We start from the raw sequence: 11,253 nt of genomic DNA on the forward strand, positions 1-11,253 counted from the left end.
ACGGTTTAACCTCCGATGCAAACCGACAAGGCAAACATTCAACCAACAAAAATAGAAATGTGACAGATGAAAAAAAGAGATCCCTCGTGTTTCAGGGTTGGTGGTTTCACATTCTGATAAGTTCACACGGCTGCATTTAGCAGAAAGTCTGCAGAGAAGTTTCAGACAGGAACTGAGGAGCATGGTTACATTTTAGTTTAACGGCAGAATTAGTAAATTCCCTTTGTCTTTTTCTGTTTGAGGTGTTTACATGTTTAGCTTTTATTCCGTTTGTTCCTTACATAGAGACGCTGTGTACCATTTCTTTTTACCTCTATAGTATCTCTGTATCTGTTAGGATGGCTGCAGAGTGAGCTGAAAACAGCCTGTTACATAAACCAAGAATGGAGTCTAGACAACATTTCTCGGAATGAATCTGATCAACAAACTTGGAAAAGTAAGAAAAGAGCGAGTAAAGGGATTAGGGTCCCAGCAACTAAACCAAAGCGCTAGTTTGGTCTCTAGTCACGTTAATAAACAAAGAGATCTCAGCGTGAAGAGGTTCTTTGTGAGCTAGAGTGTCCTCTTTCTGTTGTTCAGTGAATTAAATCAGTTTATTTTTTTGGTTCGGGAGAAGAGTTGTTTTTGGGTTGCAGACAAACTTAATGCTGAGATGCAGAGCATTTTGAAAAGGTATTTATTTGTTGAATTTGTGTATAAAAGAAATTTCTCCACAGGAGAGATTAAGCTGCTTCCCCACAAGTGTTCAGACTCCCTGCGGTCCCCCCTCATGGTGTCCTTAAGTTCTCCAACACAAAACAGTTGGACTCTTTCCCAGAAACAGGGAAAGAAGTCCGGTTCCTCTCTATTGCATCACTTTGATCTGCCCTTCTTTGCTTTTATTGCATGCTTCAGTCATTTCAATCATTTATCTTTATTTTCTTTTAATTGGGCTGATTAAAGCTGCTATAGTTCAGCTTTGTCGCTCTTCTTGGCCTGCTTCGGTTCCAGACCAGCAGCACATCTGAAGCTCAGGTTATCTGAGGCAGAGTCTGGTGTGTTCCCCATCCTGAAAGACACAAACCAAAACATTCAGTCTGTCTCAGAGCCGATCTGAAGTCTCAAAACGAGAGTCCCCCCAAAGCCCACCTAAAAAAAACAACAAAAAAAAGTCACCTGGTTGTGATTCGAGCCTTGTGATTGGCCGAGCCGTCCACCGTGTCTATCCAGGAAGCGCCGCGCAGAACGTACGTGGGCCGAGCTGCTGGGAATGGTGTGGACGTCCACTCCCACGTGTTTCCCATCATGTCATAGAGTCCTGTGGGGGGGAGTTATAAGATTTAACATTTAAAACATTCTTAGTTGTGCTTTAGCCTCATAGTTGTTGTTTTTTTTTTTTATATGAGATAAGGGCTTCATTACCATAACTGTTCTGAGGAGGAAACGCAGTGACAGGTGAGATGCCATGATATCCATCCTCTGCAGTGTCTCCATCTGGAAACTGACCCTAAAACACACAGGAGAAAACTGCCGTTCATACAGAACTTTGACAGCATCTGTTTGTTTTTTATACATCAACATTAACTTGTCAGACCACTTTGTAGAAAAATCAAAAAGAAACTATCCCCTTTAAATCCACTCTAGCGAAATCTACATAAACAATCATGTTATTGTTGCACCTGCCACAGGTTGGTTCTGTTGGTCTGGAACTTGTTCCCCCACGGATACGTCCGACCTGCAGCACAGCGAGCATCAAAGGACAGAGAAACAGGAAAATCATTCACAGTAAAAAATGCCTCTCATTCTAAAATATGACCTGTGTTATATATGGTGTATCTAAAAACACTTCCTGATATCTTGGCGTACTTTTCTTGGCTTGTTCACTGCTACAAGTGTAGATCAAGCAACCGAATGCATGAGTTGGTTTTTAAATGTCCCCATGTCAATAAAAATGGTGCCTATTAATCCAATTTAGGTGGAACTACACGGATGCTACAATCATTGATCACTCTCTAATGTATTGATTTGCTTTGGAGGTGAACTAATCAAATGCTCCATTCCATGGGTGTCAAACTTCAGTCCAGAGGGGACGACGTCCTGCAGCTTTAATCACTTCAACACAACTCATAAGATCCTTGTGGCTGCTGTCATTTTAAAAGTAAATAAAACACAATGCTGTAATGATCTCAAACTCTGTTGAGCTCTTTCATGTTCAGTGATGAGTGTGGAGGTTTACCCTGCAGCCCCCCACGGGCAGCCCACTCCCACTCCTCCTCTGTGGGCAGTCTCTTTCCTTTCCATCTGCAGAACTCTTGCGCATCGTTCCAGCTCACCTGAACCACCGGGAAGTCCAGGCGCTCCCGGATGCCTGAATCGGGCCCTGCAGGCTGAACAAAGGTAATAAGGAGGGAGGCTTGTTTTGTGAAATGCCCATAAACATGCTGGCTTACCTGTCTCCAAAATGCTCGTTCAATGGGCAACCACCAGGGGGCAGACTGGATAACAGAGACAGGAACAAAAAATAAAGCTGGAATCTCAAATGTATGGTCTGAGGGCCGTTAGTGGCCCTCTGAATTATTATTTGCTGTCCCCATCTAGCCAATCAAAGCCTGAATTGAATGTCTTTTTTCCTTCGAATGAAATTCTGGAATCATGCTTAATATTATGCAAATATTTATACACACGTGGAAAAAATTGTTGGTACCCCTCGTTTAATGAAAGACAAACCAACAATGGTTACAGAAATAAGTTGAATCTCACATTAATTAATTACAGACTGCAGCCATGTCCTGAATTCCTCGTTTTCCAGACACTTTTGTTGGAATTTGATATTTTCATCTTCTGCAATTTGCATGTTTGGGCTACTGTATAAAACCTCGAACTCAACCCTATTGCTGACATTTTGCATTAAAAAAATTTTCTGGATGGGAAGCGAAAAGTCTTCAAATTTGGAAACCAAGTTCAGTGGATTTTTTTTTAATTTTTTGGAATGACTATGACCTGGATGACTGAGAACCTTCACCAGCATAGAGGAGGGGTCTGCTGCAGTGCTGACACCACAAACACAGGATAAGTTTAAGAAACTTAACCCTTTCAGGGTAGCTGGGTTCTTTCTCACCTCGATCCTCTGAGTAACTTTGCTTTTCAGTTCATCAGAGACAAAATCCTGAAAGACAAAACTCCATCCAAATGTCTCAGCTTCAGTTTTATATTTCTCAGCTCGTACAAAGTCTCTGTTGTTGAAGAAAAAACAAAATAAAATCTATTTTAGCACTGCTGTATGTTTTTAACTTAGATATGATCCAACTTAATGTTATATTTTGGGTAATATTACCTGAAAAGAGAATTAGTGACCGGATATCTATCTATTGTAAAGGGCAGCACCTCCACCTCTCTGACCGGGGACTCTCCGTCTCTGCCGTCCGCTGCGCTGCTTCCCATCAGCAGCCTCCCCCCGGGGATGTTCACCACCTCCTCCGCAGCTGTGGGGAGGAAAACAGCCTCGTTCTAATAAAAGTTTATCCAGTTAACATTTAAATGTTTTGTAAGAGGTCGTACCCATTAAGTTCGGCAGTAAAACCACAGCAAATATCCAGGAAACGTCCATCCTTCACAGTTTCTAACAGCCAAAGTCAAAAGCAAACATCAAAGTTTAACATTTAACTATTGGGCTCAGATTCACCACTAAAAACGTGTTTATTTATTGTATTTATTCTTCATTTCCGACCACTCGAAAATCTGTGCGACTTGAAAAAAGTCCCGTGTTAGAAGGTTCCGCTAACATACAAAGATTTTTTAACTAAATACAAAAACAAAAATTTGATTTTAATGCTTTAAATGAATAAAGTACTTTATTAAACGGTATTTAATCAGAATTAAGGACAAAACAATCATTTAGTGGATCGATTGAAATATTACTTTTCTATTTTAATTTTATTACTTTCAACAAACGTTTAGAGCGAAGGTCTTCAACAGAGGGTCCGCGACCCCTAGGGGCCCCACTGAGGTACTGCATGGGGGCACGAAAGTTTTGGTTGATTGGACTTTTTTTTATATTACCCCGCTGCAGTTGTTTTTCCACAAATTGAAATGTCTTTATATAGCGTCAACTCACATTTCATCTCAAGGTACTTTACAGTTGACCAGATCATACAGTCAGATTGATTCAAAGTTTTCTATCTAATGAAAACCAGTTGATTGCATCAATTCATTGACTCTTCTGCAATCCCTCACACTAAGCATGCTTGAGCGACAGTGGAGAGGAAAAACTCCCTTTTAACAGGAAGAAACCTCCAGCAGAACCAGGCTCAGTGTGAGTGGCCATCTGCTGAGGCTGACTGGGGTTCAAGGAGACAGAAGCAGATACAAAAGGCAACTGTAAAGGGTGGCCACATACAGGCAACACACAGCCAGGCAGACAAACTCTGAGCCACCTCCCATGTCAGAGGATAAAGACAAAACATCCAGACTGCCACAGCAAGAGAAACAGGACTACACTGGAAGAACAGGCCGATCTCCAACATCTATAACCAAAGGTGTTGATGGCAGCAGCACATCAGATATTTCTCTCCAGGATGGAGTCACACTGTAGTAAACGGATAAATGGAGGCAGATGTCTTTCAGTCATCAATGCATACATTCAACGACACACAGGAGCACTTTCAAGCTGGACACCGTTTCATTCACCACACCTGTCCCATCAACCGGGAATCAGAATCAGAAATACTTTAATAATCCCAGGGCGAAATTACTTTCACTACATTACTCCATATGTAATAGAGTGACTATAGGGACCAGTTTGATATAACACAATTTCATATATTATATACAATTAGGGGGCCCCGCTCCATCTCACCATCAGTTTGGGGGTCCTTAGCCTGGGAAATGTTGAAAACTTCTGCTTTAGAATAATTGTTGATATAAAGTTGCAAAAAAGGTCTATGTAGTGCAGTTTAAAGTCAGGGACTAACATTCACTGATATTTTATGCAACTATTCTTAAAATCTATATTGAAACTCAGACATATGGAGGATAAACATAATTTAGATAGGGGTTTAATATAAAGTGTTGATTTAGGGACACAGAAGGAAATAGGACTTTTAATAAAAAAAATATTTTCTCAATGTTATATAATATTGCATGAATTGTGTGCTTTTTAAACCAGCTTCCAAACATCTTTATCTTGAAAAATTCCCTTTAATCTCACAGAATTTTAAAGCCGTCGTACATGATTTTGAAAATTTGCCAGTTTTTTAAAGAATTTACTTTTTGATTCCTTATTTTCTTAATCTTGTTTTAAATGTTAGCACCCAATAGTTATGAGTCTAAATTAACTAACACGAATCCCATGTTTCACCTTAAGGTGGTTAAAATATAACTTTGTGTCAATTTTTTGTTCTTTAACCATTTTAACAAATGTGCTTTTCAGCCAGGTTCAATTATGTGCTCTAATGTTGGATTAAAAGAAACAAAAATATAGTATGGTCTGTTTTTTTGTAAACACTTCATTTTTAAAAGATTTGTAGGCCTACTCTGCTATCTGCTTTAAGTCATTCAGCTTTTAAATATGATCATAAACAGGTTTGAAAGTTATTTTCCAATTACACTGTTTTCTCTATCAAAAGACTTTTAATAATAAATTATTACTGCCTATATAAAGATCACCAAATACGTTTTAACAATTTATGAGGAAACCATATTTCTAGCCACATTCCAGCTTGGCTTAGTTTTAAACCTTAGACTCGTTCCAGTCTTCTAACTGGGATTTGATTTAAACTCTCTTAAGGAACCAAGGAATTTTCATTTAATCAACTCTTGAAATAAGAAACAAGCAGATCTTGCAGGCCGAGAACATTTTTTAATAGACCGAAACAGAACTGCAGAGATCAGTGCTTTTAACAAAGTAGCATAAATAAACCAATCGTTCCAGAGAGGTGGGGGGGCAGAAATCATGGAAAAAAAAAAAAAACGAGCAGGTGAACGATGATTTCTGGCGAATGCTAAGACGGCTCGCCGCAGGGTTTGCTCAGTGGGCTGGCCATTGATGAGGGGGTGCTTCAGACGGACCAGAGCCGGGCCGCCTTGACTGAACCGTCAGGTAAACAACTATCACTGGAGTACAAGTACAGCGGCTCTTCTTTAACCTTTCAGAGAAGACATTCCAGCTCGCATGATCTCATCCACCAACAGGATGTTGCTGGCAATCACCGTGCTGTAAACATAAAACGTGTTAGAGGGATGGAAATCAGTCAGGAGGCCGAAATGGAGCCTAGTAAAGCATCCTTACCATGAATGGAGAAGCTGTTTTTTAACATTGTAGTTATCCCAAACGCCTGCCTCTCCAGCCACCATCGGCTCACCTGAAAACAGGATCTTATTTAAAAGTGCTCTTCTCTTGTGCACAAACCGTTCATCCTGTTAACAGGATTAGATATTGTGGACCTTGTGATGATCACCTGTGCTGAGGTCGACTCCGACTAGCTGACCAGACTCTTTGTACTCTGTCTGCAGCTTCAGCAGGGTCTCCTGAGGGTCATAGCCAGAGTTCTGGGCCAAAACCTGCAAATGATTTTTACCCAGCTTGGATTAGAGAGGAGGACTGCAGAAAACATGATGTGAAGAATGTTTATTTGCAAAAAGAGTCAGCAGGGTCACCTTGGGGATCACGAGAAGAGCATCTGCAAATGCCTGGACTCCTAGCTGGGCTCGGCCTTTCACGTTGGGCTTGTGTTTTACCAGAGCATCTGCCAAAGCCACCTCAAGCGCACCAGCACCTGACACAACGCAACCTGAAGACAGAAGGATCAATGGAGAGAGCTGTGAACAAACCAGTAAATAAAAGGTTTTACCATAAATAACTTTACTGTGGAACCAGGTAATTTGGTTTGAACTAATTGGCTTTTTATTTGTAACCACTTTATTGATAACATTGCATATTAATAACATTGCAATAAATATGGCTTGATAAAAATAAAGTTACTCTACAAAAAAACAAGAAGAAAACAAGATAATAAGTAAACAGACTCCAATGTTATATCTAAAACTGTCATATTGCAACAGGGCTTTGCACAAGTCAATGCTTCTAGAAAGTTCTGGGTTCCATATAATGCTGGGAAAACATTTTAATCATGCAGGTTTGTTACCGTCTTCGATGGCGTTCTTGACGGCGCGCAGACCATCCCTCACGGCGTCTTTGATCTGCGTCAGGGTGTGTTTGTTAGGACCTTTTATCAGCAGTGTAACTGAGCGAGGGTTCCCACACTTCTCTATGAACGTGTATTTCTCCTCCCCCTGTAAAATAAAATAAAAAATCAACAGCTTTAATCAGCTTGGTCTAGAGACCTTAAACAAGGGAGGAAAGAAAATAACACTTGATTTTTACAGAAAACATATTTTTTCAACCTTCAGCAGTAAGGGGAACTGAGCTGGATACTCACTAATGTGTGTTCATAAACCAGCCCAGCGTGACCCAAGCAGTCAGGTGTGAGGTCATCAACAGAGTTCATGGCGTTGCCACCGCAAGCAAGGGTGAGTCTGGAAAAAACAAGATTCATTCAGGGTTTCTACATGTTTTACACTTCATCTCATTTCACTAAGATTTTGGACCAAACAATGTAAATTTTTATCCTCTATGAATTCAATAAATAAAAATAAAATAAAAAAGAAGTTGGCTTTGATTCAGCAAAAAGGTAAAGCTATGTTATTTGAACTAACTTAGAGCTATAATATTTAGACAAAGTGTGGATTGCATTTCCTTAAAGCACAATTTACTTTATGTGCCATTTTTTTTTTTGTTAAAACTATTTAGTAAGTTAAAAGAAATAAATAAAAACTTACAAGAGACAGGGATTACCTTATGAATTCCTGTCATTCTCTAATTAGCTCTGACAGAAAGGTCAAATACACAAAAATATTTTTTGTTTTACCCATTAATAAAATGCTACATCTCCCAACCATCTTCAGAGAGAAGAAATGGTTAGGAAGGACAACAATATACATAACTGGGGATAATTTAGTCATTCTTTCTCTGTTGGATTATTACTTTTTTTTTTTTTTTTTTTACTTTGATTAATCTTTCAGAATAAAGGAATCAATCAAAATAGGAATTATGGAGCACCAATCCTGCCATAATTAAAAATACAGAAATAAAAAAAATGGTCAATAAATAAATAAGCATACAATTAATTGCCCCCCCAAAAAACAATAAATAAATGTAGGTAGAAATTAAATTATACAGTGAGACATAAATGTATACATCTCTTTTAATCTTATTCGCTTCTGCAATAATTACCTTATTTATTTGCATAATGAGGCAGAAATGCAGACAAAAATGTAAATACGGAAGGCAGAAATAAATAGGGTAAAAAAATACAAAGAGATAATACAGACAAAAATATTATATCATGCAAATAAGTAAATACTTAAAAAAATAAGCAATAAATAGATAAAGTTGAAGATTATTACAGACAATAAATAAATAAATAAATAAGGTAATTACAAAGGCGAAAAAAAAGCTAATTAAAAGAGATATACACATGTATGTGTCACTGTATAATTTAATTTCTACCTGCATTTATTTATTTATTGTATTTTTGAGGGGCAATTATTGCATGCTTATTTATTTTTGGAGAATTTATGCATTTCTGTATTTACTTTTAATTATGGCAGGATTGGTCCTCCATAAGGAATTAGCAGGTAAGACATCAAGGACAAGACCAGAGTTTTGGGAAATAGCAAAAAGTTTGGTTAATTTCTCTTAAATCAAGACATTTAAACCAGACCAGGTTCCCTAACACAGGACTTGGGTCAACATTTTTTTTAATGGTGTTAGTCAAAGTGAAAGGACAGGTAAGAACAATAATTTAACAGGGTTAATTTGCTGAATAAAAGAGAGGAAAAGGGTCTTTAAAGCCAATTTCCTCCATTTTCCCTTAAATATTCCTTTTTGCAAAATGCTAAATTCTACTTCTGTATTTCCCAGACTATGAAAAAACATGTGCACCAAATCTAAGATCCATTATTTGTTCCCTATTCATCTTACCTCTCCATGTTCCTCCTCTTGGCTCTGCGCAGGGCGACTATTCCTTCCTTAGCGAGAGCGTCCAGGGAGAATGGATCGATGCCCTGACCAAACCAGAGAGAAGGGCTCAGTTTACCATTGTTAATTAAATCAATAAACTACCTTCAGGGATGGAAGGACTGTTCTGATCCGCTGAATACATGCAGGAGAGGAGCAGGCTCTCCTGATGCAGAGGTACAGATCAGAGTTACTGTGGCACAGATACAGGAGACCAGGGGGAGCTACGTTAGCACCCATGGGTGTTCACTGTGCACTTTAATTCAGCCTCAGATCTTTCACAAAGTGCAGATAGATTAACACACTGAAGCCAATAATGACAAAAACATGGTGACTCTGCACAGAATGTAAATGTTAAACACCTGAAACCCTCCTGAACGGTACCTTTTGGTTGATGNCTGATGCAGAGGTACAGATCAGAGTTACTGTGGCACAGATACAGGAGACCAGGGGGAGCTACGTTAGCACCCATGGGTGTTCACTGTGCACTTTAATTCAGCCTCAGATCTTTCACAAAGTGCAGATAGATTAACACACTGAAGCCAATAATGACAAAAACATGGTGACTCTGCACAGAATGTAAATGTTAAACACCTGAAACCCTCCTGAACGGTACCTTTTGGTTGATGACAACAAAGCCCTTGTCGTCATTGGGACAGACTTTCTTCTTCAAGTCGATGATCTTCTGCACGCGCTCCTCGATGAACTTCCTCTCTGCAGCCACAAGCTTCTCCCTCTCCCCAGCGCTCTTGTAGAAGAAGCCAGAGTTGACCTCTGTCTTCTCGTACTCCAGAGAGACGTTGCATGTTAGAATGAAAGCGTCCTCCACCCTCTTCTTCATGTCTGGATGTCTGGCTCCGTGATCCAGCACCAAACCTTTGATCAGTCTGGGAGAAAAAATAAAAAAAGACTATTTAGATTTGTTTTCCTAAATCAAATGGAAATGACATCTGTTCCATGTGGTAAAACTTACTGTGTGTCGCTCTCAGTCTTATGCTTCATCTCCATGATTTCCACCATGTACAGGTCAATGGGTTCCCCAGGTTTAGAGATGGTGAGCACAGCATCTACCACAGCCTGATGATGGAGACATGGACATGTTTAACTCTAAGCTAGTAATACAGATAGGAATCAGCAGGCAAGATTTTTTATTTAACTCTGGTGAGCGACCGGTTGTTCAGTGGATAATGACAGTAACTGGGTTTATACAGGAATGAGTAACTCTAATTTAATGCTTTTAAAGCTCTTAGAAATAAATGTAATGCCATGTCCCAAATTCCTCATTTTCCAGACACTTTTGTTGAAATTTGCATTTCCCCCATTTTTTTTAGCTTTTTTCCGCCTCAAGCTTCTTTTCCAAACATACGGCTTTACGATCATTCAGAAGCAGTTCCGCGCAAATATATTAAAATATAAAATATCAGACGAAATTCTTTTATAATAATATATATATATTATAAATCAAGCATTTTAAATGCCACATTAATAACATTTAATTAATTTTAATGCCAATTAAAGGTTAATTTAAAAAACAAAAATCTAATGATATTTAATGACCTGTGGAAACCCTGAGTAAGGCAGCATAAAAAGATGAACAGGAAAACTGCAACCCTCTGTGCCGAAACAAAAGTTATCGGTATCAGTGACATATTTTGACACAAAATAAGAGCTGTAGCTATACCAAGATGTTAATTTAGGACTCAACAGGTTTGATGTCTCATTCATGTGTCGTTTATTAGTTTGTGAATATGATCAAATTCAAGCTGCTCCTTAAACCAGACAGATTCAAAACAGATAATCATACTGCAGCAAACTTGCTTTGATTTCTTAACTGAAGTTTTTATCTTCTTACTTTAAATAAACTTGATGGACTTTGAAACAATGACAGTTTTAGGTTTTCTGGATTCAGGAACACAGAAAAATAAATGAGTGCAAGTAGGAAAAACAAAAAATAGAAGCACGCGTGAGTAGATATCACCCCTCTCTTTCACCTAAGTCAGGCTTGATTTCCTTTCATTCATTTCTTTTACTAAAAAGAAATAAGAATGGAACACTAGAAAATGTATCCTGAGTTTTGAATATATTTGGAGTACTTTTTAATCCATTTCTGTCCTGCTAATGTTGATGTACCTATAATATGCATATGATGTGAATGCATCATTATCCCCGCTATGCTCATAATAAATCCTGGTGAGAAC

General features: G+C 38.6%; 2 protein-coding genes and 1 long non-coding RNA gene across 3 annotated transcripts in view; 1 reads left to right on the plus strand and 2 right to left on the minus strand.

The window, feature by feature from the left end:
* Positions 1 to 680: 680 nt before the first annotated feature.
* sumf2 (sulfatase modifying factor 2) lies at positions 681 to 3,732 on the minus strand. The gene is made up of 9 exons (XM_015395999.1): positions 3,538 to 3,732; positions 3,314 to 3,461; positions 3,098 to 3,212; positions 2,430 to 2,474; positions 2,216 to 2,366; positions 1,659 to 1,714; positions 1,402 to 1,486; positions 1,156 to 1,297; positions 681 to 1,048 (listed from the first exon to the last, which is right to left on the minus strand). Exons 1-9 carry the CDS (start codon positions 3,584 to 3,586, stop codon positions 946 to 948), a joined length of 894 nt encoding a protein of 297 aa, XP_015251485.1. The 5' UTR covers positions 3,587 to 3,732; the 3' UTR covers positions 681 to 945.
* Positions 3,733 to 5,816: 2,084 nt separating this feature from the next.
* Positions 5,817 to 11,253, minus strand: part of cct6a (chaperonin containing TCP1 subunit 6A) — a 7,712-nt gene continuing 2,275 nt past the window's right edge. Inside the window, exons 4-12 of the mRNA XM_015395996.1 lie at positions 10,029 to 10,132; positions 9,672 to 9,942; positions 9,020 to 9,102; positions 7,416 to 7,512; positions 7,122 to 7,269; positions 6,634 to 6,767; positions 6,435 to 6,537; positions 6,266 to 6,338; positions 5,817 to 6,190 (exon numbers count right to left, since the gene is read on the minus strand). Of these exons, the coding sequence (XP_015251482.1) occupies positions 6,118 to 6,190; positions 6,266 to 6,338; positions 6,435 to 6,537; positions 6,634 to 6,767; positions 7,122 to 7,269; positions 7,416 to 7,512; positions 9,020 to 9,102; positions 9,672 to 9,942; positions 10,029 to 10,132 (1,086 nt within the window). The 3' untranslated portion in view covers positions 5,817 to 6,117. The remainder of the gene's footprint in view (positions 6,191 to 6,265; positions 6,339 to 6,434; positions 6,538 to 6,633; positions 6,768 to 7,121; positions 7,270 to 7,415; positions 7,513 to 9,019; positions 9,103 to 9,671; positions 9,943 to 10,028; positions 10,133 to 11,253) is intronic.
* Positions 9,162 to 9,634, plus strand: LOC107098351. The gene is made up of 2 exons (XR_001481883.1): positions 9,162 to 9,232; positions 9,465 to 9,634. It is a non-coding gene; the product is annotated as an uncharacterized LOC107098351 (long non-coding RNA).

Source organism: Cyprinodon variegatus, unplaced genomic scaffold (assembly GCF_000732505.1).
Source record: "Cyprinodon variegatus isolate N-32 unplaced genomic scaffold, C_variegatus-1.0 Scaffold771, whole genome shotgun sequence".
NCBI lineage: Eukaryota > Metazoa > Chordata > Actinopteri > Cyprinodontiformes > Cyprinodontidae > Cyprinodon > Cyprinodon variegatus.

Bases quoted from the DNA above. Each gene is read 5' to 3' on its own strand.
- sumf2 (XM_015395999.1), bottom strand. From the start codon at position 3,586: ATGGACGTTTCCTGGATATTTGCTGTGGTTTTACTGCCGAACTTAATG. The intron at 2,475-3,097 runs GTGAGAAAGAAC...TCTGTTATCCAG, and splicing joins AAGTTACTCAGAGGATCGAG to TCTGCCCCCTGGTGGTTGCC. The intron at 1,049-1,155 runs GTGACTTTTTTT...TGTGTCTTTCAG, and splicing joins AAGGCTCGAATCACAACCAG to GATGGGGAACACACCAGACT.